Genomic DNA, 26076 nt, shown 5'->3' on the forward strand with positions numbered 1-26076 from the left:
TGTATTCCTGTGGTATCAATTGTAATCTCTCCTCTTTCATTTCTGATTGTGTTTATTTGGGTCCTCTCTCTTTTTTTCTTGATGAGCCTGCTGAAAGGCTTGTCGATTTTGTTTATCTTTTCAAAGAACCAGCTTCTGGATTCATTGATCCTTAGAATTGTGCTTTTAGTCTCTATGTCATTTAATTCTGCTCTGATCTTGGTTATTTCCTTCCTTCCTTCTTGCTCTGGGCTGTCTTTGTTGTTGTTCCTTGAGTTCTTGTTAGGTTGTTTGTTTGAAATGTTTCTATCTTTTTTAGGTAGGCCTGTATAGCTATTAATTTCCTTCTCAGGACTGCCTTCGCTATGTACCATAAGTTTTGGGTTGTTGTGAGTTCATTTTCATTTGTTTTCAGAAACTTTTTGATTTCTTCCCTAATTTCATTCTTGACCCATTCATTTAATAGCATGCTTAATAGCATGCTATTTAATCTCCATGATTTTGAGTGTTTTGGGTTTTTTCCTTGCGGTTGGTTTCTGGTTTCAGTCCCTTGTGATCAGAGAAAATGCTTGGTATAATTTCAACTTTCTTGAATTTGTTGAGGCTTGTTTTGTGTCCTGTCATGTGGTCTGTCTTTACAAATGTTCCATGTGCATTTGAAAAGAATGTGTGTTTAGCTTCTTTGGGATGGACAGCTTTATGTATATCAGTTAAGTCCATTTCATCTAGGGCATTGTCCAATGCCATAATATCTTTGTTGATATTTTGTTTGGAAGATCTGTCCCTTTTTGACAGTGGGGTGTTAAAATCCCCCACTATAATGTGTTGCTGTCAATATCTTTCTTGAAGTCCTCCAAGATTTCCTTTATGTATTTGGGTGCTCCTATGTTGGGTGCACATATATTTACAATGTTTATGTCTTCTTGATGGATTCTTCCCTTGAGTATTATGAAGTGACTTTCTGGGTCTTTTTTTATGGCTCTTTCTTTGAAGTCTATTTTGTCTGATATGAGTATTTCTATCCCATTTTTTATTTTTCCTGTCCATTTGCTTGGAATATTTGTTTCCAGCCCTTCACTTTTGGTGTGTGTAGGTCTTTTGTTCTGAGGTGGGTCTTCTGTAGGCAGCATATGTGTGGGTCATGTTTTTGTATGCATTCTGATATTCTGCGTCTTTTGATTGGGGCATTTAATCCATTTACATTTAAGGTTATTATTGATAGGTACTTATTCATTGCCATTTTTCTGTAACACATGTATAAAAAATGGTGAAAAACTTCTTTCACTGTTTTTCTTTCTGTTCTTAAAGCAAACCCTTTAGCATCTCTTGCAGAGCTGGTTTGGAGGAGGTATATTCTTTGAGGCTTCTTTTAACCCTTGTTTTGAACTCAATATCTGATAATTGAGTTGCCTCTATTTCATTTAGCATTCTTTCTGAGGCTTCCTCCTTTCCCTTCATTTGGGGATTGTTTCTTTATGTTCTCATTGTTTGTGAAACTGTTCTTGTTAGCCTCTGTTTCTTAAATTGGTCTGTTCTACTCCCTGGGTTTATGGTGTGAACTTGTACGGTAGAATACCTGTGAGATTCAGTGGTGCTGTCTCCTTGATCTCCCAAGCTTGCTGATCTTAGGCTGTCATTTATGTTGGCTCTGTGTTTGTCTTTGGGTTTTGATTGTTGTTGGATCTTTCTTTAGTGGGTCCTTCCCTCCAGCTGGTTAACTGAGGGTCACTCTGTGTACCACCTCTTGTATTCTGTTGTGCTGGTGTGGGCAGGTTGTGTTGAAGCTGGTTTTTCCGTGTGTACAAGGTTTTGAGGATTCTCTATTGCTCTTGTTCAGTTGTTTGTTCTGAGTAATTTCTCCACAATTTAGTTTATTTACAGATAGGTCCTGGGTTGAGTTAGTGTGGCTTCCACTCCCTCCTTCACCTTCTTCTGTTGTTATCTGTTGGTTGTTCCTTTGTTGGTGGGTTTCCTCTTCCAGCAGATATCTGGTGTTCACAGCTTCCACCTACTCTCTATAGAAATCCATTTCTTCCTTTAGAAGTGGTGTCTGGGAGTAACTTCTTCCCATATGTGGCATGGGAAAGATAGAGTTCCCCAGGATCAATAGTGTCCTGAGAAAGAGCAATCGTCTTATCAAGATGAACAACATTTTTGTCAGGATGACCAACAAAGAAAGTTTTTGCTTTCTCTTTTCTGGGATCACAGGCTGTTTTTCAGTGTTCTTGTGATTGATTTCTAGTTTCATAGCATTGTAGTCAGGGAAGATGCTTGATATGATTTCAACATTTTTAGATTTACTGAGACTTGTTTTGTGTCCTAGCATGTGGTATATCCTATAAAACATTCCATGTGCACTTGAAAAGTATGTGTACCCTAGTACATTGGGATGACATACTCTGAAGAATCGATTAAATCTGTCTGATCTAGTGTGTCATTTAAAGCCACTATTTCCTTGTTGATTTTCTGTCTGCAAGATCTATCCATTGATGTTTAATGAGGTATTAATATTTTCTACTATGACTGTATTACAGTTGGTTTCTCCCTTTATGTCCATCAAGGTTTAATTATATTTTTAATTGCTCCTTTTTGGGGGGTGCATAAGTGTTTACCAGAGTTATATCCTCTTGTTTGATTGTTCCTTTCATTATTATGTAGGGTCCTTCTTTGTCTCTAACTATAGCCTTTATTTTAAAGTCTATTTTGTCAGATATAAGTATTGCTACCCTAGCTTTTTTTTACATTTCCATTTGCATGGAATATCTTTTTCCATCACTTTACTTTTACTCTGTATGTAATCCTTGTTCTGAGGTAGGTCTCTTGGAGACAGCATATATATGGATCTTGCTTTCTTATCCATTCAGCTATCCTGTAAATTTTTATTGGAATATTTAAGCCATTTACATTTAGAGTGGTTCTGATAGGTACATATTTATAGCCATTTTGTTCTTTTACTTTCTATATATTTCTTCTTCTTATTTTTATTATTATTATTTCTTCTTTCTTCTTTCTCTCTTCTTGCTTCTCTCTCCCTTCTCCCTGGTGGTATCAAACTCCTTTAACTTTTTCTTGTCTGGGAGTTCTTTCTTTCCCCTTCAATTTTCAATGAGCATTCTGGGTATACTAGTCTTGGTCCTTGCTTTTGATCACTTTGAATATTTCATGCCAATCCCTTTAGGCCTGAAATGTTTCTGTTGAGAAATTAGCTAGCACTCTTATGGGAGCTCACTTCTAGGTAAGTAACTGTCTTTCTCTTCTGGCTTTTATGATTCTCTCTTTGTCTTTAACCTTTGCCATTTTAATTATGATATGTCCTAGTGTGGACCTTTTTGGCTTCATCTTGTTTGGGACTCTCTGCAATTTCTGAACTTGTGTGTGTTTTTCCTTCAGCAGATTAGGGAAGGTTTCAGTGATTATTTCTTCAAATAGGTTCTTGATCCCGTGTTCTCTCTTCTCCTTCTGGTACCCCTATGAGGCAGATGTTGTTACATTTCATATTGTCTCTAGGTTCTCTTAAGCTATCCTTAGTCTCTTTACTACTACTACTTCTTCTCCTCCCCCTCCTCCCCCTTCTTCCCCTTCTCCTTCTTCTTTTTCTCCTCCTCCTCCTCTTTTTCCTTCTCCTTTATTCCTCTCCTTCTCCTCCTTCTTCTTTTTCTTCTTCTCCTTCTTCTTTCTTTCTTTTTTTCTGATTGGGTATTTTTTTCTACCTTGTCTTCAAAACCATGGATTCAATCTCATGATTCATCCAACTTTTTCTTTCCCAGTATATTGTTTTTATTCTTCACTGAAAAAAAAATTTATATTGATTTTATAGAAACAGGGAGAGAGAGAGAGAGACCTATGTGAAAGAAAAAATATCAATCAGTTGTCTCCCATACCCACCATAACCAGGGATCAAACCCACAACCTAGGTGTGTGCCTTGACTGGGAATTGAACCCACAAACTTTCAGTGTACAAGACGTCGCTCCAACCAATTGTGCCACACTAACCAGGGCTCTTTCACTGTATTCTTGATGTCAGATATGTTATTGTTCATTTCTGATTGCTTCTTTTTCATGGTTTCTGTGTCCTTTTTCATGCTGTTGAGCATCTTTATACCATTACTTGGAATTCTATGTGTAATAAATTGCTTGCTTCCATTTCATTTAGCTCTTTTTCTGGAGATCCCCCTGTTTCATTTGGGGCTTGTTTCTGTGTCTCCCCATATTGGTTGTCTCTTGTGTTTCTATGTGTTAGAGAGGACTGCCATGATTCCCAGTTTTCATGGGATCCCTTTATGTAGTAAGTACCCTGTGGGATATAGTGATGCAGTCTCCTTGAGGTGCTCTAGGAATGTCCCCTGTGAGGATTATGTGGACCCTCCTGTTATAACTGCTTCTTGACTTCTGTTGGCCTGTTCATGGGTAGAATTGATTCTCAAGCTCTGTGACTGTGAGGCTCAGCCATGACCACGGCATGCAAGCTGCCGTACAGGTGTTGATAAAACAAAACAAAACAAAAATAAAAACCAAAAGTAACAACTAGAAAAAAATAAGAAAAGAAAAAGAAAAAAAATGAAAATAATAAGAAAAGAGGAATAAGGAAAGAAAAAGCATATGAAAAGAAATAAGCAAAAAATAAAGAATAGGAAGAGAATAATAGGGAAAAAGAAAAGAAAAATAGAACAAGAAAAGTAAAAGTAAAAAAAGAAATATGAAAGGAGAAAGAAAAAAGAAATAGAAAAGAAAAAAGCAAGAAAAGAATAAAAAAGTAGAGTTCACCTCTCACAGTTTAGTGCCTGCAGTGCTTTCCCTTGTATATGCTTGCTAAGCTTCTCGGATCCTGCTCCCATGTTGTCTGAAGCTGGTCAGTTGATGTGTTCATTTAGGATCTCTTGGGAGGACCTCTGATGTAAGCTAGTGGCAGATGCTGTCTATGCCTGGCCCTTGGCAACCTGTTGGAAGCAGTCTTGAGGTGGCTTTTTCTACCTTTCCTTGGTTATAAATCTCCTTGTCAGATAGCCTTTAGTTGGTAATTCAAGATGATTGTTCTCCATTTTAGCTGTATTTCCAATTTGGTTCTGGGAGAAGGCGAGAGTAAGATCTACTTACTTTGCCACCATCTTGAAAAATCCTGGCTGGCAAGCAAGTTTGTCTCTGACAGGAACACATGCTTTGTGTTGGTGGTTGCTGCACCTACATTGTTATTAATTTTTCTTATTAATGGTATTTTTAAATTAAAAATGATAAAATAGTTTTAAATATTCATACATTTATCATGTCTTATATTTTTCATTCTTTTGTGTAGATGCAGATTTATAGTTGGCACCTATGATTTGCCTAAGAATGTCTTTTCATTTTTCTTATTGTGCTGGTCTCCTAGAAATGAATTAGTCTGTCTTTTGTGTATATAGAACATTTTTATTTTCCTTTTTTTGGTTAAATATAACTTTGATTTGTGCCTTGAGGTGAGTTTTGTGTGCCAGAAACATTATGAGTGAAATCAAAATAAGTGTTTAGCCCTGGCTATTGTGGCACAGTTGGTTAGAGTGTCATCACATAACTGAAGGGTTGCAGGTTCAGTTCCCAAGAAGGACACATACATAGGTTGTGGTCCTATCCCTAGTCTAGACTGGTGTGGGAAGGAACTGATCAATTTTTTCTCTCACATTAATGTTTCCCTTTCCCCCTTCCTCTCTCCTTCCCTCTGTCTTTAAAGAACAATGAAAAAAAATGCCCTCAGGTGAAGATTTAAAAAAATATAACTGTTTAGCTTGTTACATTCAGGACATTAGTTCTTACTTGATAACATAGCTTTTTAAATTTATTTATAAACCTTATTGCATTTATAAGTCTAACATTTTAATCATCCTTTTTAGAGGTCTTTGAATAATACTTAATCATATTTTGTTAAGTAAATACTTTAGATGTTTTAAGTAACAAGATTTCTAGTTTTACTTTGCCTATGTAGAGATTGATATTTAGGTGTACATAAAGACATCTGTACATATTTCCCTAGAAATCTATTTATGTATTTATGTATTTATTTCCCTGCATCATCTTTGGGACCCCAGTACACAAATTCTAGCCATCTTGACCTCTCCCTCAGCTGACCTACGTCTCCCCATTTCAGCGTGGTAGCAGGTGCACATGGGGTCCACCCTCCCTGTGCCGCAGTCCTGTGTTCACCTGCTAAAAGGAAGCCTGGGTGATGGCAGAGCTTATTTCATTTGTTCATCTTTCCTAAGAGAATGAGGAACTTTTCTAATGATACCATTGAATGTGAATGGTCACCACAGTGTTTCTGAATAGTACCAGAAACACTCAGGGCAGGTGCCTGCTGGTAAATGGGTCAGAAAAACTCACGGGGATTGTACAAATGCCTGCTTAGTATTGTTCTGGAACCCCAGGGCCTTGCCCCATAACCACCCCACTCATCTAACACTCAGGTCAACACTGTATCTGTTTTTTGTTTTTGTTTTTTTGGTGCCAGAAAGCCCCTGAATAGGGAAGTTCATCTTTTACCCTCACTGATAAGGTTATTATATGTCACAAAAAATTTATCACTAGGACAGAAAAATATGGGCATCAAAGTATAAATGACTAGTACATAGGCCTTTGCTGAGATTTGGGAGGGAGTACAGAACCCAGTAAGACTTGTGACCTTGATGGGCTTTCTGAGAACCCTGTCTGCCCAGGAGGCTGAGTTTAAGCTGTTCACTCATTCCTCTCTTTCCCCCTTTGGCCTACAGTTGTGATGGGGTGCCTTTCCTCATGCATGACTATGACCTGAGAAGAACAACCAACATCATGGAGATCATGCCAAATGCCTCCAACGTAACATCTAACCTCTTCTACTGGGATTTCCTGTCAACTCTGAATGCTGGCCGCTGGTTTATACAACCACAGGTAAGACACATTCTCCAGCTCAACAATCCTGCATTGATTCCCTCTCTAGTACAAGGTCATGTGCTGCTCCTGGAGATAAAGATTTTAGATGAAGATAGTCAAGAATACACACAATTCATCCTGCCCAGTTTGGCTCAACTGGTTGAAGCGTTGTTCTGTAAACTGAAAGCTCCAGGTTCGATGCCTGGTCAAGGCACATGCTTAGGTTGCAGATTTGGTCCCATGCTAGAGACAACCGATTGATGTTTCTCTCTCTCCCTTTCCCTCTCTCTAAAATCAATAAACATGGCCTTGGGAGATGATTTAAAAAGAATGCACACAATTTCATTCCAGTTTGGTGGCAGGATTATAGCATTGTCAGAAGGACTTTTCCAATAATGCAGTCAATCTCATTACTGTTTCTATACTCACTGGAAATTCTGAAGACAAACTTGCAATCTTATGATTGCCACTTAGTTCCCTTTTATCCCAGAATTTTGTAAACTTTTACAGCATTCCTACCGTGTACATTACATTTTCCTGGCCATTTTGAATAGCTCAAAATCATAGGTAAGGAAGACTAGGAAACATTTTCTCTTCCTTCTCTCTTCTTACCATTCAAAAAATGTTTATTGAGTACCTACTGGGTACTAGATACAAGGAATACAATGATGAATAAACATAGATTTAGACTTAATGGAGTTTAGTGCCTTGAATATGAAACAGTAAATTACCATACATTGTGATAAGTGCTAAACTAGAGTCTATTTCGGGTTGCTAATTTGTGTTTTATAACTCACCAAGTTTGCAGTAATTTGTGATAGCAGCCCTTGGAAACTAATGCAGTCAGTACAACACATCTGTACTTTCTTCCATTATTTCTATATGTAACATTTGACTTTTGTCCTCTTCATAGGAATAAGTAATTGCTTTCAATGTTTGAGCCTTTTAAAAAATTATACATAATACTACATTAGCAAGTGTAACCTGTAAAGAGAAATCTGATTGGGAATTAGACTGATTTCTACGATCAAGTTGAGTCACAGTCTTTAAATGTGGCAATCCTCCACTGGCTGTCCGTGTGTGTGTCTGTGTGTCCATGTCTCCATCCATCCATCCATTCATCCATGTCACTTGATAGCAGTCTAACATCTGTGGATTAGAATATTTTTTGATCTTATTCACTTCAGAAGCATTAATTTCAGATTTTCTAGGAGTTTACAAGTGATGGTATGTTCAGCATATTTTTCTTTTATTTTTATATTATTTTATTACTTTTATTTTATTTTTAATTAAAGTTTACATTCAGTACTATTTTATATTAGTTTCAGGTATACTTGTAGTGGTTAGATAATTATATACTTTATAAAGTATTCCCCCTGATATTTCCATTGCCCACCTGGTAACATACATAGTCATTACATTATTATCGACTCTTTTCCCTATGTTCTACTTTACATGACCATCTCTACTGTGTAGCTGCCAATATGTACTCCTTACTTCTTTATTTCTTTCACTCAGTCCTAAACTGCCACCCTCTGGCCACCACCAGTTTGTTTTCTATATCTATGAATATGGTTAAATTTTGTTTATTTTGTTCTTTAGATTCTACATAAAAGTAAAATCATATGGTATTTGTCTTTCTCTGACTGACTTATTTCACTTAGCATAATACCTCTAGATCCATCTGTGCTGTTGCAAACAGTAAGATTTTGTTTATTTTTATGTTTAAATGATACTCTACTTGTGTGTCATTGATGTAACCTGGCAGCCATGGAGAGTGGACTGGAATGTGCATGTGTGAACAATGACAACTTCATTGTACTAGTCAGTGGGGATCATAGACATTGTTGAGTGAGCATGTGTACTATGTGGCCATTGCATTCAAAATGACTGAGCAAGTACAACAATGAATCTGCATCAGATTTTGAGTTAAGCTTGACATTACTCCGCAGACTCTATTCAAATTAAACAGAAAGCTGCAGGTATGGGCAACTGATTGGCAGCTTCCTTACAACAATATGCCCACTCATGCATCACATCTTTGTACAGAGGTTTTTGGTGAAACATCAAATCATCCAGGTGACTCAGCCCCCTACAGCCCAGATTTGGCACCCTGTCATGTCTGGCTTTTCCCAAAACTAAAATCACCTTTGAAAGAGAAGAGATTTGAGAGCATCGATGAGATTCAGGAAAATGTGATGGGCAGCTGATGGTGACTGGGAGAACTGTTTGAGGTCCCAAGGTGCCTACTTTGAAGGGGACTAAGACATCTTTGTCCTAGGTACAATGTTTCTTATATCTTGTATCTCTTTTAAAATGTCTCTTTTTTCATATTACATGGCAGAATAACTTCTGGACAGACCTCATATTCACCACAGCTTTTTTATCCACTTATGTGTCAGTGTCAACTTGGTTTGCTTCCACAGCTTCGCTATTGTATATAGTGCTACAGTGAACATAGGGGTGCACATACTCTCCTGAATTATTGTGTTGCTTCTCTTTGGGTATATACCCAGAAGTGGAATCACTTGTCCAGTATATTTTCAAGTTGTTTACAGTAGTAATAGTTTAGTGGAGCTGAATTTTAGTTACAGTGATGGTTGTCTAGAAAATCACAGAGTTGGACAAATTACTGTTTTAAGTAAGAGGAACATGATAGGCTAAATCAGCAGTGTATAATCTGAATTTAATGAAAACACAAGTATGACCATGAGATAAAGAACAAAAGCATTAAAGGCGAATTTGGCATTTATCAGGAGAATCTTTTCTTAGTGCTTTTTCATGACTGCCGTTCTACTTCAAGTAGTTGTTTGCTAGTTACAAGGACCTTGGGTTAGCCCTTGACTTGCAGTGGTTCCCTGGAAAACCTAGGTTTCTGATCTCTAATGGCTGAACCTTCCCTATTCTTGTAGATGGGTGATGTCGTTTTAGCTGGGAAGTGTGCATCCAAGGATGAATTCTTTCTACTTTAACTGCTCTACTGCAGTGCAGGGCATCTGGTATGGTTGTTCCTAGTGATGTTCAGGGCAGTCTTCCTGTGAGCTGTTCTCCAGCATGTTCCTCTAGTGACAGGACTGAGATATCTGGGTTAATCCTTTATGATATTCAACTAAAAGAGGTTTTTATAAAGGACTGGTAGGAATTTTGGGTGGAGATATTCCCAAAACACGGGGCTGCACATGAGTAGTTGACAGAGAGATAACCTAGGACTTCCTCGTGAGAAAGAAGGCAAAGCGTAAGAGAAAAGGGCAGTGTTTGAGGGCATGGAACTTCAAGGGTACTTGGTAGTTTGGCAGATTTCAGTTTCCACATTTACATATTCTTTCCAATTTCAAGGGTACAGTGAGTATAAGGACAGGAGGTGTTTCAGTAAGAAGTAAAATTTTGCATAATTTAAAATAAATATCCAAGTAAAATGTTTTCCCCTACTACAATATAGTAAGGTAGAATGGCTTGGGTAGAGAAAACAAACATATAATAGTTTTTAAAGCCATTTTAGGATGGCTGCTTTTTAATAGAGAAATGCTTTAGCCTGTCCGTAAAATAATTATGAAATTACTAGTACAAATTCTTTACCCACAGAGGGAAGAAACTGTAAAAACCTATTTTGAGTGGGTCCCTTTGGGCAAGGTTCCAATCCATGTCTCACTTTTGTAGGTTTTTCAGGGTTATGTTAGTTACAGCTGATGAAGAAAACTGGTCACATATGTTGATATCTTAGAAAAGTTGCCCATCAGCGCTTGTTTAATATTGCAGTCAATGTTTCCCTCCTGTGATGAGGGAAACATTGCCGTCCTGGAGGATGTGGGGAAGTATCTATTTGAGGGTAATTGGTGCTACCAGGTGGCCATCAGGAACCTGACAACCTGATTAGTTCTAGTGTTTTGTTTTCCAGAATCGGGGCCACATTTTGTGCATTACCGATGTAACTCTTGAACTCCGTAGAATGGCCTTTCTTCTCTGTGAGAGGCCCTTCCCTGTCTACGGACTTTGTGGGAGCGTTCTGTTCAGTATGATGCTGTGCCGCAGCATTTCCTCTCATGTCTCTCCCACTGTGCACCTCCGCCTTTACGATTCCAATTTGTTTGGGAAGCCTCAAGGCCTGGGTAATTTATTTATTTATTTACTTTTAATATAGATGACTGAGAAGGTTAAAATCCTCATTTTCCCTCCATTGCATTCTGCAGTGAACTGCTTCAGAAGCAGACAAGCAGTCATTGCAGAGAGTCACCCTTTTATTTTCAGCCACCTCACATCCCCTAGGGAGGGCCGTGTTTTGGCCACTTGAGCCAATTTGATTTCTGGGAATAGATTGGAGTTTCTGTAAGAAAATCTAGAAAAATTATCGCATAATCAGCCTATTGTTATTTTTTCATTAAAAAATGAAACCTATCAATAAACAATATTAAATCAAGATTTGATATAGGGCCATCCAAAAGAACTGTTCCTGGCCTGGACCATTACATTACAGAGATCCTGAGAGTCTTTCTCACCGGTGAGGATAATACCGTTGCTGCGTTAAGAGTGTTACACTGGTGAGTGGTCACATGAGAAAGAGACTATAACTGTATGGCAGTTAGTCAGCTAACATAAAAATATTGGGTATTTGCAGTGAACAGTAGGGACTGTAGAAATGTAGTAGCACACAGTAGCAAGGTGAAGCTAGCACAGGATCTGGAGACACTCAGACTAATTCAGCCAGGACGGCGCTTTTTCTGAGGAGAGAAAAGAAGCCTTGCTGCGGGGACAGGGAGTAGGCAGTGATAACAGTGAGTCTTTGACACGTGCCACGCTGCTGAGTTAGTACCTTCGAGAGCACGGTCTCCCCTTCTGTGTACTTTCAAAAAGGAAGGTTTGTGATGATCTGGGAGACCAGCAAAGAGGATTGTTGGGGAAATAATTGAGATCACTGAAGGTCTTTGGTTTCTGTGATTCATGAGAATGGTTCCAACTTATTTAAGTCAAATCACAGAAGCCTTCTCTGTATTTTACAACATCCCATGAATCCCAGAAATCATCTTAATTGTCTTTAGTGGTTGGTTTTGGATAATTCTGGATACTTTGCAATCTCATTACATTATATCCCTCCTTAACCAATATAGCATGGCCCAGATCAAAGGCTGACAAAGTATGGCCAGTATCCAAATCCAGCCTACTGGCTGTTTTTGTACAGCCTGTGAGCTAAGAATTGTTTTTCCCCCCACGTTTTTAATTATGGGGGTAAAAACAAAAGAATAATGTTTCATGATGTGTTAAAATATATAAAACTGAAATTTCATTGTCAATAAACAAAGTTTATTGGAACATAACCATTCTTATTCACTTATGGATTGCCTAGGGCTATTTTCATAGTCTAATAGCAGAGCTGAATAGTTGTGAGACAGAATGTCTATCTCACAAAGTCAAAAATATTTAGTATGTGGTCCTTCACAGAATAAGTTTCCTGAACCCTAGATAATGAACTGTTATCTTGTAGAATTAAATTTTTTTCTTAAAAGTTTTATGAGCAGAGTTATGGGAGAAAACCCTGGTTCTTCCCTCACCTACACAGTAAGGAATTACTGATCAGTGAACCTATTAGCATGCATGCAAAGTTTATTACTGCTAAGTTCTAATGGGAGAGCAAAAGCAAGGGTGGCAAAAGCACGGTGGCCAGAAGTCAGGTGGCCAGCACCCAGATGGCCAGAGCCCTAGATTATCAGGGACCCCTGGACCAGAGGCTGAGTGGCCAGGAGACCTCCATGAGGTAAGAAAATGCCAAGAGAAGAGAACAAGTCCTTTATTCTGAGGACTTACTTGTTGGGAGTGCTGGGAGTGAAGAAGTTACATATTGATTGATGGGTAAAGGTGATGCCAGCTTTCCTCTAGGGAGATGTGACTACCCAAATGTAGGTATGGGTGGGGGTCTGTTAGCCTGAATTCTTATTTTGCTCCAGACTCTGTTCATTCTGCATACATGACAGGGGATGTGCAATTAACCAAAGTTGTTTCATGGATGTTTTCTCTGGGCACTGTAGACTCCCTCCCCTTCCAGAGCTTGTAATGAATACACAGTCTCAAGGTTTTCCTTTTCCCAGCTAGTGAAGATGATACATAGAGACTTTCAAGGGCTTCCCCTCTGCAGTATCTTGTTGTTTGGAATGCCCAGCAGCCTTATCAAACCAGGCTCAGAACTACTGGGTCACGGGTGAGGCATATCTTCCTTTGCTTTTAGCCTCCTCTATTAAGTTCTTTGTTAGATTGCAATGGTGACTGCCCTGCCTTTATTTCCCTTCTGGATGCACATTCTTAGCTGCCACCTAAGTATTAAAAGGTGTTGCCTGGAAACCAGGATGCTAAATGCTGGCCAGCAATAGCAGAACAACCTCAGAATTCTTTCTATGCGATCTCCTGCAACAGTTATAGAGTCAGTCTTAGAATTTTAAGATGGGCTGCTGCATCTTCTTAAGATCTTGGTTGGCTTGAGAAGAGTAGGTTGAGCATTCAGTAAATGCCTGAAGCATAAGTTCCCAGGACAATTGTTAATTGTTCTTCCTAGTGAAGGCAATGAATACTGGCTGTCTTCCTCAAAGGAAAGTAGAAATGGGACCAACAGGAGAATAATTGGGTAGGCAATACTAGAAAATGAGGTATAACTCGTTGGTTAATAGCTCAAAGACATTGGGTGAATCTGTATCCTCCACCATCTCGGGTTTTTGTTTTGTTTTGAAGCAGATAAGCAGACATATTGCTCAGATAATGACAGGGATAATTAATCTTTCTTACATTAAGCCTCTCACAGTTGGCTTAGAACTCCCGCAACTTCAGCATTAAGAGGATGTTAGGCCAACAGTGTCCACAGAGTCGACCTGAATTCTTACGGGTTTGATTATAATTATTCTGCCTCTTTTGCCCTCAGGGGTTTTGGTACCATAGCCAATTATTTGGTTATTTGTTGAATCAATATACTAATATCCATCACTATAATTTGATAATGTGCAGTAGAATTTTCTGTGACTGTTACAAATCATTTGTCTGCACACATTTCTTCTGGAGGTAATTTTTACAGAGCAGATTCCTAATGATGAAGTTTATGGGAAAGCGCCACAGGGAAGAAGTGTGTCTGACAGTGGCCTCAAAATCACAGTTATAGCGTGGGGTGGGGGAGAGGACTTGGGCTGGTAGAGAGCCCCACTACTTCAGTGCTACTCTGAGCACTCTGATTTTCTATGGTATGGGGATTAATAGGGAAGTGGTGGCACTGTATCAACAGAAACTGTATTGTTGTTCCTCTGTATTTACAGATACTTCGCAAATGGTCTGTTGAGTGGTTTCCTTTATGTGGAGTATTGGGCAGATTTAGACAATCGTCCTCTTTAATAAACATTATGATACCTTGAATCACCCAGTGGCTCTTCTACTTGTGATTTCTCTAAGCATGGGAAAAGAGAACTGAGGACCCTTTAGTCCTTAATTGAGGAACTGGGTGTCTTCTGTGGAGAATTAGAAGTTCGTTTTCATTTCTGTATTGTTACTTCCTTTGGCTTTTGAAAATACACAACTACATGTTGGAGATAGTCTAAACTGGCATGGTCCCATTCCAGTTTATTTTTTGACTAAATCCCCTATGTCATACAAAAAAAGAGACTTTGCATCAGCTGTTACATCTACCCCATAGTACCACTTATAGGTTACTGGATCCTATATAGCAGTGGTGTCACACTCATTTTCACCAGGGACCACATCAGCCTTGCAGTTGCCTTCAAAGGGCCAAATGTAATTTTAGGACTGTGTAAATATAACTGCTCCATAACAGTTAAGTGAGAGCTCGGTGCTGCTGCTGGATAGAAACAAGGTTCCAGGAGGGATAAAACAAGGTGGAGGGCCGGATTTGGCCCACGGGCCTTGTGTTTGCCACCTGTGTTATATACTTGTAAGCTCTGTTGTTAATTAATATTTATTTCTTTATTTATGTATCCATTTATTTATTTATTATTTTGAATGTTTCATACAGCTTATCCTTAAAGGAAAAGCTTCATATGTGTCTTCCTATAGTGCTTTTCCTATTCTTTTTGTCCATTCAGGGACATTTTAAATATTATGTATAGATTGGTCATTTAAATCCTGTCTTGGCCTGTCCCATTTTTTTTTAATTTTTAAAAAATTATTTTATTGTTGTTCAATTACAGTTGTCTGCATTTTCCCCCCACCCCTGCCCCCACCCCAGCCAAATGCAATTCCCCCCCTTGCTTCCACCCAACCCCTTGGTTTTGTCCATGTGTCCTTTATAAGAGTTCCTGAAAACCCTTCTCCCCACTGTCCCCTCCCCTCTCCCCTCTGGCTATTGTTAGATTGTTCTTAATTTCAGTGTCTCTGGTTATATTTTATTTGCTTTTTTCTTTTGTTGATTATGTTCCAATTAAAGGTGAGATCATATGTTATTTGTCCCTCACCTCCTGGCTTATTTCACTTAGTATAATGCTCTCCAGTTCCATCCATGCTTTCACAAACGGTATATGATCCTTCTTTCTCTCTGCTGCATGGTATTCCATTGTGTAAATGTAGCATAGTTTCTTGATCCACTCATTTGCTGATTGGCAGTTAGGTTGCTTCAAGCACTTGGCTATTGTAAATTGTGCTGCTGTGAACATAGGGGAGCATTGGGTCTTTTGGATTGGTGTCTTAGGGCTCTTAGGATATAATCCCAGCAGTGGAATTGCTGGGTCAAAAGGCAGTTCCGTTTTTAGTTTTCTGAGGAAATTCCATACTTTTTCCCACAGTGGCTGCACCAGTCTGCATTCCCACCAACAGTGCACTAGGGTTCCCTTTTCTCCACATCCTCTCCAGGACTTGTTTGTTGATTTATTAATGATGGCCACTTCTGACCAGTGTGAAGTGGTTTCTCATTGTGGTTTTAATTTTCCTCTCTCTGATGACTAATGATGTTGAGCATCTTTTCTATGTCTCTGGGCCCTCTGTATGTCCTCCTTAGAGAAGTATCTGTTCAAGTTTTTTGCCCATTTTTTAATTGGGTTTTTTGTCTTCCTGGAGTGGAGTAATGTGAATTCTTCATATATTTTGGAGATCAAACCCTTGTTGGAGGTATCATTGGCAAATATGTTTTTCCATATAGTTGGTTCTCTTTTCACTTTAATGCTGCTTTCTGTAGCCATGCAGAAGCTTTTTAATTTGATGAGGTCCCATTTGTTTATTCTTTCCTTTATGTCCCTTGCTTTAGGGGACATATTTGTGAAGATGCTGCTGTGTGAAATGTCTGAGATTTTCCTGCCAATATTTTCCTCCAGGACTTTTATGGTGTTACGACTTATATTTAGGTCTGTTATCCACCTTGAATTTATTTGTGTATGGTGTAAGTTGGTGTTCGAGTTTCATTTTTTTGCATGTATCTGTCCAGATGTCCCAACGCCATTTGTTGAAGAGGCTATTTTTACTCCATTTTATGCTTCTTCCCCCTTTGTCAAACATTAATTGACCTTAGAGACTTGTGTTTATTTCTGGGCTCTCTGTTCTATTCTATTGGTCTATGTGCCAGTACATATTTTTATGCCAGTACCAGGCTGTTTTGATTACAGTGGCCTTGTAATACAGTTTGAGATCAAGCATTGTGATCCCTCTTGCTTTGTTCTTCTTTCTCAAAATTGCTGCAGCTATTTGGGGTCATGTATGGTTCCATATCAATTTCTGAAATGTTTATTCTGTATCTGTGAAATATGTCATTGGTACTTTAGTAGGGATTGCATTGAATCTATAAATCACTTTGGGTATTATGACCATTTTGACTGTTAATTCTTCCAATCCATGAGCATGGTACATGCTTCCATTTGTTTGTGTCTCCCTTAATTTCTTTCTTCAGGGTTGTATAGTTTTCTGAGTACAGATCTTTTACCTCCTTGGTTAGGTTTATTCCTAGGTACTTTATTTTTCTTGTTGCTATATCAAATGGGACTTTTTCCCTGATTTTGTTTTTGATTTTCATTGTTGATGTACAAAAATGCCTTTAATTTCTGAGTATTGACTTTTATGTGGCTGTTTTCCCAAATTCATTCATTAGGTCCAGTAGTTTTTTAGTAGATTCTATAGGATTTTCTATGTACACTATCATGTCATCTGCAAACAATTAGTTTTACTTCCTCCTTTCCAGTTTGGATGCATTTTATTTTTTTTTTTCTTGTCTGATTGCTGTGGCTAGGATTTCCAATACTATTTTGAGTAGGAGTAGTGAAAATTGGCATCCTTGTCTTGTTCCTGATCTTAGTGGGAAAGCTCTAAGTTTTTGTCCATTGAGTGTGATGTTGACTGTAGGTCTCTCATATATGGCCTTTATTATGTTGAGGAATGCTCCCTGTATTCCCACTTTGCTGGGTGTTTTTATCATAAATGGGTGCTGTACCTTATCAAATGCTTTTTCTGCATCTATTGATATGATCATGCGATTTTTGTCTTTCCTTTTGTTTATGTGATATATTACATTTATTGATTTGCGAATATTGTACCATTCTTGCATCCCTGGTGGGCCTATCTCATCTTGTTCTATTAACAATCTTCTCCACATTAAGTTCTAACAGTTAAATGAATAAGTTGTCTTAGATGTGGTACAGTCAAACAAAATCTTGAATCCTGAAGGAATTTCTAGTTTTCTGAGACTGAAAAAAAACTCTCATTGGACTATGGTTTAATTTAGCTTCTATGATCTGCCTTCCAGTCTAACATGGGGGTATTGTGCAATGTGTTTCTTTCTGAGAGAAAGCTGAGAAAAGGCAACTTGCTCAGTAGGTCAAGGGAAGGAGAAGAAATAGAAAGGGTGAAAATGAGAATGAAGGTAAAATTATACAGAGAGAAGATTATTTGAGTTAAGAAAATATAGTAGCTGCTCCTTCCTTGACTTCACCCACAAATAATCTACAATAGGTAAGTTATAATAAAAGCAGCCATATGTATGGGCTAAGGTATAAGGTGAAATGCTATATATTGAGAGAATGAGAATGAAGATAAAATTGTACAGAGAGAAGATTATTTGAATTAAGAAAATATAGTGGCTACTGCTTCTTTGACTTCACCCACAAGTAATCTGCAATAGGTAAATTATAATAAAAGCAGCCATATGTACAGGCTAAGGTGTAAGGTGAAATGCTGTATGTTGCAAAGACATATTACAGTTCCTGCCGTAAGGGAGTTACACTGCAGTCGAAGCAGTAGAAAGTGAGGGAACTAAGTGAGCTATGCACTGTTCTGTGTCCCAGACATGCTCATAGACCACAGGTGGCAAACATAAGGCCCATGGTCTGAATCCAGCCCTCCACCTTATTTTATCTGGCCCGGTACTTTATTACTACCCAGTGGCAGCACTGAGCTCCTTGCCCCTAGTTAAGGAGTAGTTACATTTATACAGTCCTAGAATTACAGTCAGCCCTTTGAAGCCAACCACAAGGCTGATGTGGCTCCCTGTGAAAATGAGGTTGACACCCCTGTCCTAGACCCTATAAATATTTTATGATATTTGATCTTCAAAATAATCTGGAGAAATTAATAGATTATCTCTTCCCTCCCGTCCCCTGCTTTATAGTTTGGGCAATGAAGATCTTGAAAATGTAAGTGGTTTTACAAGGTTACTTAGCAAGACGCATATGAAACCAGGATTTTCATCTGGTCTAAGACATCCACAGATAACTGTAGAAGACAGAATGAGACATACAATTACAGAGGCACAAAAATGGTCCATTGGAGTTTAACACCATCAAAGTCTCTTTAGCTCAGGAATATTTAAGGAAAGCTTCATGAACAAGGTAGCATTTGAACTGGACCTTGCAGGTGAAGGGTAGAATTTTGAGAGGCAGATATGGCCCAGAAGGCAAATGAGTGGTAGAGGTGGGATGGATTCCAATTCAGTCTGAAGCCATAGGCTATTTCTAGAACAGTGAGAGCAATTATTGGAAGCCAATGCAACTGAAAAGGAATTGGATTACCTTGAGTTAAAGAAAGAAGTCTGAAAAGAAAGGTTAAGACAGGAACATGAAAGACTTTCAGTGCAAATATCCTGGTAACAGGTTCTTCAACACAGACCATAATTCCCTATGGAGATTGCATTTAATTTCCCTCTTTGGTAACTCTTAGCTCAGGACCAGTATTTCAGATGGCCTGGTGGGCTGAATGGTAATGGAGCAACACATAGGAAGGACTAGATGTCAAGCTATATGGCAGGAGTATTGTAAAATGCTTCTGATAGAAGCTAACACATGCTCTTTTCTATTTATTCTTTTTTAGCTCAAACCATTTTATGATATGGAACCCTTATCAGAAGCTGATAGAGAAAAAGCAAGAAATCAAAAGATTCCAAAACTGGCTGATTTATTGGAACTTGCACAGAAGGAGAGAAAATTTGTGATATTTGATCTGAATAACCCTGCAGGAAAAAACCCTTTCAGAAAAACGATTATCCAACAAGTAGTACGTGTGATCCTTGACTCTAAAATTGAGCAACATCTGGTACGTCTATTTCAGTATTTATGGTAGAGGTTGGGAGGTGGGGAGCGTGTCCCTGGAGCATAGCAGTTGAAACTGACCAACCTATAGATCTTTCCTGTCATCCTTAAATAATTTTGTTCTCTATAGAAATTGAGATTGTTTCTTTTTTTTAATTTAGTTTAGAGAGAGAGAGAGAGGAAGAGAGAGAAATGTTGATTTGTTGTTCCACTTATTTATGCATTCATTGGTTGTTTCTTGTATGAGCCTTGATCTCATATTGAACCAGCAGCCTTGGCATATTGGGATGATGCTTTAACCCAGCCAGGGCTGGAGACTGTTTCTTACACAGCTACATGTGGCAACCAAAAATGACTCACTGATATTCATCTCAGTGGGTTATATTTATCTCATACCAATGGAACTATTTGCACAGATGAGTCATAATAGCATTCCCTGTTGGCAGGAAACAAGCCCTCTCAAAGATGATGTTTAGCAGCATCAGCTAGAGGAGTTGCCTATGATTCTCATCTTTCATCCACACCTGCTACCCCCTCATCCACCTTGGCAGTGTGAGGCTGTCTGCACACAGTGGGCCCTTGACCCCCATGATGTTACCTGAGAAAACGCAGCTGCAGAACGACTGGTGAAAGCCCCACTGTAAGAGTTTATTAGACAATATTAGGCCAAGGGCTGGAATCCCTCTCTGCTCCCTATAGACTGTTACGAGTAATGGAATGGGGCTCTATCCATCCTACATGGGACTGTACTTAGACAGGTACAAACTGAAAGGTTTCCTGTTTTCTTACAGATTTATTGGCTGCCAGGTAGTAATAGGAATTATGTCAAGTCAGAAGCTCCTGGTTTTCAGCAAGTGGGCCGGCTATATCCCATTGAAGTACTTACAAGAGAAAATATCAGTATAATAAATGTGGACTACAAGAGGTTGTTCTACAACGGGTTGAGGCAAGTGTCTGGCCACACAGCTCTTGGCACGTATTGCCTCCCTTGCACCAAAACCTGCATTCTGACCAAACAACTCAGCTTCCCCTTTCCATCTCAGGATTTCTGTGTGTGGCCGTATGTTCGGAATCCCCTATCCCCCTCTCTTTCCTTCTTTTTGCTTCTACCAACAAACATTTACCAAGTATAGACTGGCCCCTTCTCCTTTGTGCTTCAGTCTCTCATCATTCAACACACGTTTTTGTGTGCTTGGCATTTTGGGTTTTATAAGGTTATTGTTGAAAAGTCAGAACTCAGAAAGGTGTTTATTTCCTCCTGCTGTTACGAGATGAATTGTAGTGCCTCATGAATAGCTTAGTGGTCTGGATAAAAGATCAAACCAGCTATAACATTTTCTTAATCAAAAGCTTAGTCTAGAGCAAGTCCTCAACTCTTTTAAATTCCACAAAGGCTGAGAGAGTTCAGGGAGCTGCAGAAGAGAAGTTTGAAGCTAGCAGAGGTTTATGAGGTTTAAGGAAAGTCGCCATTTCTATAACACGAAAGTGCAAGGGGGAGCTGCACAGCAGCCACTGGTGTGCAGTGGCAGTGGGTTATCCAGAAGATCTAGCTGAGATAATTAATGAAGGTGGCTATGCTAAAAAAACAAGTTTTCAGTGTAGATTAAACAGTTTTATATTGGGAGAAGATGCCATCTAGGACTTTCATAGTTAGAGAGAAATCAATGCCTGGCTTCAGAGCTTCAAAGGACAGGCTGGTTCTTCTGTTAGGGACTAATGCAGCTGCTGAGGTTGAAGCCAGTGCTCATTTATCATTGCAAAAATCCTAGGCCCTTAAGAATTATGCTAAATATACTCTTCCTGTGCCCTGTAGGTGGAACAACAAAGACTGTATAACAGCACATCTGTTACAGCATGATTTACTGAACATTTAAACCCACCATTGAGAACTACTATCCAGAAAAAAAGATCCCTTTCAAAATATTACTGCTCATTGACAATGCATCTGGTCACCCAAGAGCTCCAATGGAGATTAATGTTGTTTTCATGCCTGTTAACAAAACATCTATTCTTCAGTCCATGGATCAAGAGTTATTTTGACTTTTTAAGTCTTATTTAAGAAATATATTTTATAAGGCTCTAGCTGCCATATATAGTGATTCCTCTGATGGATCTGGACAAATTAAATAGAGAACTTTCTGTAAAGGATTCAGTATTCTAGATGCCATTAATAACATTTATGATTCATAGGAAGAGGTCAAAATATCAGCATTAATAGGAGATTGGAAGAAGTTGATTCTAACCCTCATGCATGGTTTGAGAGGACTGGCTCTAATTTTGAAAGAAGTTCTGTGGGTAAATGCTATCAAACAGCATCATTTGCTGAAAAGAAATTATTTGTGAAAGGGAGAGTCAAACCAATGGGGCAGACTTCAGTGTTTTATTTTATGAAATTGCTGCAGCCAGATTCACCTTCAGCAACCGCCACCCCGATCAGTCAGCAGTCACCAACGTCGAGGCCAGACCCCCACCAGAAAAAAAGATTACAACTTGCTGAAGGATCAGGGGATGGTTAGCAATTTTTTAGCAATAAAGAATTTTTAAAATTAAGGTGTGTACATTGTTTTGTAGACAGAATGCTATTGCACACTTAATAAACTGTAGTATAGTATAAACATGAATTCTATATGCACTGGGGAGCCAAAAGATTTGTGTGACTGGCTTTATTGCAGTACTTTCTTTATTGCAGTGTTCTGGTACCAAACCCAAAATATCTTCAAGGTATGACTGTTACACCCAGAAATAGTATTTCTGGATCATATAGTAGTTTTATTTTTAATTTTTTGAGCAACTACCATACTGTTTTCCATAGCAGCTCTACCAACAGTGCCCAAGGGTTCTAATTTTTCCACATCTTCCATGTCCTTGTTGATATCTGTTCCATGCAGCCATTTTAATGGGTTGATATCAGTCCTCTTTCAATGTTTGGGGAATTCAACAGTAAAGTCATCAGGCCTAGAATTTTTTCAGGAGATTTTGGTTAATGATTTAATCTCTTTACTCCTTAGGCCTCCTTTATTTCTTCCTGGGTCAGTCTTGGTAGGTTTTATGTTTCTAGAAATGTATCCATTTAATCTAGCTTATCCAATTTGTTGGGGAAAAGGTTTTCATACTTCATACTCTCTTATGACCCTTTTTGTTTCTGTAGAATTGGTAGTAATGTCCTCACTTTTATTTCTGAGTTAAGTAATTTGAGTATTTTCTCTGTTCTTTTTAGTGTATCATATTGTCAATCTTTCCAAAGAACTAACTGTCGGTTTCATTGATTTTTCTTAGTTGGTTTTCTGCTCTCTAGTTTGTTTATGTCTTCTCTGATTTTTATCATTTTCTTCCCCTTGTTATGTTGGGTCAATTTTCTCTTAGTATAATTTTTCTAAAGTTTGGTTGTTATGAGTTCTTTCTTTTTAAAATGTAAGCATTGATTCTCACCTAGAACCACTTTAGCTGCACCCCATGAGTTTTCATATGTTGTGTTTTCATTTTCATTCATTTATGTATTTTCTAACTTCCTTTGTGATTTCTTGGTTGATCCTTTGGTTGTTTAAAATTGTGTTGCTTAATTTTTACAAATACGTGAATTTTCCAGTTTTTCTTCTGTTATTGACTTCCAACTTTATCCTATTGTAATTGAGGAAGATATCTTGTATGATATCTTTTTACACCTGTTGACATTTAAATTGTAATCTAATGTATGGTCTATTCTGAAAAAATGCCCCCTGCGCAATTGAGAAGAGTGTGTATACTGTTATTTGGAGTTTAATGTTCTGTATATGTTGGTTAGGTAGTTAGCTTCTTCTGTTGACTGAATCCTCTATTTCCCTAATTTCTGTCTGCTAGTTTTATCAGTTATCGAGAATGGGATATTGAAGTCTCCAACTATTATTGTACAACTGTCTATTCTTTCTTCAATTCTGTCAGTTTTTGATTTATAAATTTGGCTGATCTGTCATTATGTATGTAAATGTTCACAATTGTTATATCTTCTTGATGTATTGAATTTTTTACTGATGTATAAAATTCTTCTTCATCTCGCATAACCTGTTTTGATATAAATCTATTTTGTCTGATATTAGTACAGCTACCCCTGCTGTTTTTGGTTACTCATTGCATGGAGTTGGGTTTTTTTTTTTTTATCCTTTTACTTGCAATCTATCTGTGTCTTTGAATGTAAAGTGAGTCTCTTACAGACAGCATAAAGTTGGTTAATGTGTTTTTATCTATTATGTCAATCTCTTTCTTTTGATTGGAAACTTTAATCTATTTACATTTAAAATAATTGCTTATAGGGAGGAACTTTTAGCATTTTGTTACTTCAGTCATTTCTGTAAATATCTGTTATTTTGTTTCCATCATTTGATATTTTATTTTGTTATTTCTATATGCATCATAGCTTGTTGGTCCCTAGTTTTCTGCATTATTGTTTTCTTTTATGTTTAATTGATTTTTTTGTTAGGGAAATGTTTAAATCTTTTGCACATCTTCTTTTGTGTATACTTCGTGACTGTTTCTTTGTGGTTACCATGGGCATTACATTTAACTTAAAGTTATAATATTTTGAATCTGTAACAGCTTTACTTTAATAACATGTGAAACTGTGTTCCTTTCCAGCTCCATTCCTATGATTTCAGTTGCCTGTCCGATTGCTCCTGTACCATTTGTTGAAAGAAAAAAAACCCCTCCTTATTCCATTGAATTGCTTTTGTACCTTTGTCAAAATTCATTTGGGCCCTAGCTGGTGTGGTTCAGAGGATTGAGTGCCAGCCTGTGAACCAAAGGGTCGCCAGTTTAACTCCCAGTCAGGGCACATGCCTGGATTGCAGGTCAGGACCCCAGTGAGGGGTGCATGAGAGGCAACCACACATTCATGTTTCTCTCCCTCACTTTTTCCTTCCTTTCCCTTCTCTCTATAAATAAAATCTTTAAAAAATTTCATTTGGGCATATTTTTGTGGGACTATTTCTGGGTATTATTTTTTAAAGATTTTTTTTTTATTTATTTCAGACAGAGGGGAAGGGAGGGAGAAAGAGAGAGAGAAACATCAATGTGTGGTTGCCTCTTATGTGCCTGCAACCTGGTCTGCAACCCAGGCATGTGCCCTGACTGGAAATCTAACCAGTGACTCTTTGATTCACAGGTCAGTGCTCAGTCTACTGAGCCACACCAGCCGGGGCAATTTCTGGGTATTAAATTATATTCCACTGATCTATGTGTGTATGCCTTTCAGTTCCATACTGTTTTGATTACTGTAACTATATCATAAGCCTTCATATGGAAAAGGGTGATTCCCTCTCAATTTATTATTCTTTTCTATGATTGTTTTAGTTTCTTTGGAGTTGTGCTTTTCCATATAAATTTTGGAATCAGCTGGCCTAATTATACCAAACATGTTGCTGGGATTTTGATAGGATTTGCATTAAGCCTGAAAATCAGTTTGATGAGAATTGACATATTCACCATGTTGAATCTTCTAATCCATGAACATGTACATCTGTCCATTTATTTAAATAATTTTTGATGACTTTCATCAGTGTTTTTTAGATTTCAAGTTACTGTTCCTATGCTTAGTTTGTTAAGTTTATACCTAAGTTATTCATTTTCTTTGAGGTCATTTTAAATGATATAGTGTTTTTCATTTCAGTCTCTATATGTTCACTATTAATATACAGAAATGGGATTGTTCTTTGTGCATTGTTTAAAAAAATTTAAAGTAGCTTTTTAGATACTTGGGATGCTTCTATATCTTGGTGATTGTAAATGACACTGGAATGAACATAGGGGTGTTTATGTTCTTTCAAATTAGTGTTTTGAGTTTCTTCAGATATACTCCCAGAAGTGGGATCACTGGGTCAAAAGGAAGATCCATCTTTAATTTTTTGATGTGTCTCCACACTGCTTTCCACAGTGGCTGCACCAGTCTGAATTCCCACCAACAGTGCAAAAATGTTCCCCTTTCTCTACATCCTCACCAGCACTTGTTTGTTGATTTACTGATGATAGCCATTCTGACAGGTGTGAGATGATATCACATTGTGGTTTTCACTTGCACTTCTCTGATAATTAGCGACATTGAGCAATTTTTCATATATCTATTGGCCATCTGTATGTCCTCTTTAAAGAAGTGTCTGTTCAAGTCCTTTGGCAATTTTCTAACTGGGTTGTTTGTTTTTTGGGTGTTGAGTTTTGTAAGTTCTTTTTAAATTTTGGATATTAACACCTTATCAGATATATTGGTGAATATGTTCTCCCTTTCCCTGGGTTGACTTTTTATTTTGTTGATGGTTCCCTTTGCTGTGCAAAAACGTTTTAGTTTGATGTAGTCCTGTTTGTTTATTTTTTCTTTTATTTTCCTTGTCTGGGAAAATATATCTGATAAAATATTACAAGGAACAATGTCTGAGATTTTGCTGCCTATGGTATCTTCTACAATTTTAATGGTTTGGGGTCTAACATTTAAGTCTTTGATCCATTTTGAATTTATTCCTGTATGTGGTGTAATAAGGTGGTCTAGTTTCATTTTTCTGCCTGTATCTGTCCAGTTTTCCCAACACCACTTATTGAATAAATGATCTTTAGCCCGTTTTATGTATTTGCATCCTCTGTCAAATATTAATTGACTGAAAATGTGAGCTTATTTCTGGGCTCTCTATTCTGTTCCATTGATCTATGTGTCTGTTTTTATGCCAGTACCATGCTGTTTTGATGAATATGGCCTTATAGCATAGTTTCATATTAGGTACAATGATTC

General features: G+C 37.9%; 1 protein-coding gene across 1 annotated transcript in view; it reads left to right on the forward strand.

The window, feature by feature from the left end:
- Positions 1 to 26076, forward strand: part of LOC114498658 (glycerophosphodiester phosphodiesterase domain-containing protein 4-like) — a 69637-nt gene that overhangs the window by 24128 nt on the left and 19433 nt on the right. Inside the window, exons 9-11 of the mRNA XM_036029987.1 lie at positions 6714 to 6870; positions 19114 to 19335; positions 20123 to 20277. Of these exons, the coding sequence (XP_035885880.1) occupies positions 6714 to 6870; positions 19114 to 19335; positions 20123 to 20277 (534 nt within the window). The remainder of the gene's footprint in view (positions 1 to 6713; positions 6871 to 19113; positions 19336 to 20122; positions 20278 to 26076) is intronic.

The sequence above is a fragment of the Phyllostomus discolor genome, chromosome 6 (assembly GCF_004126475.2).
Source record: "Phyllostomus discolor isolate MPI-MPIP mPhyDis1 chromosome 6, mPhyDis1.pri.v3, whole genome shotgun sequence".
Classification (NCBI taxonomy): domain Eukaryota; kingdom Metazoa; phylum Chordata; class Mammalia; order Chiroptera; family Phyllostomidae; genus Phyllostomus; species Phyllostomus discolor.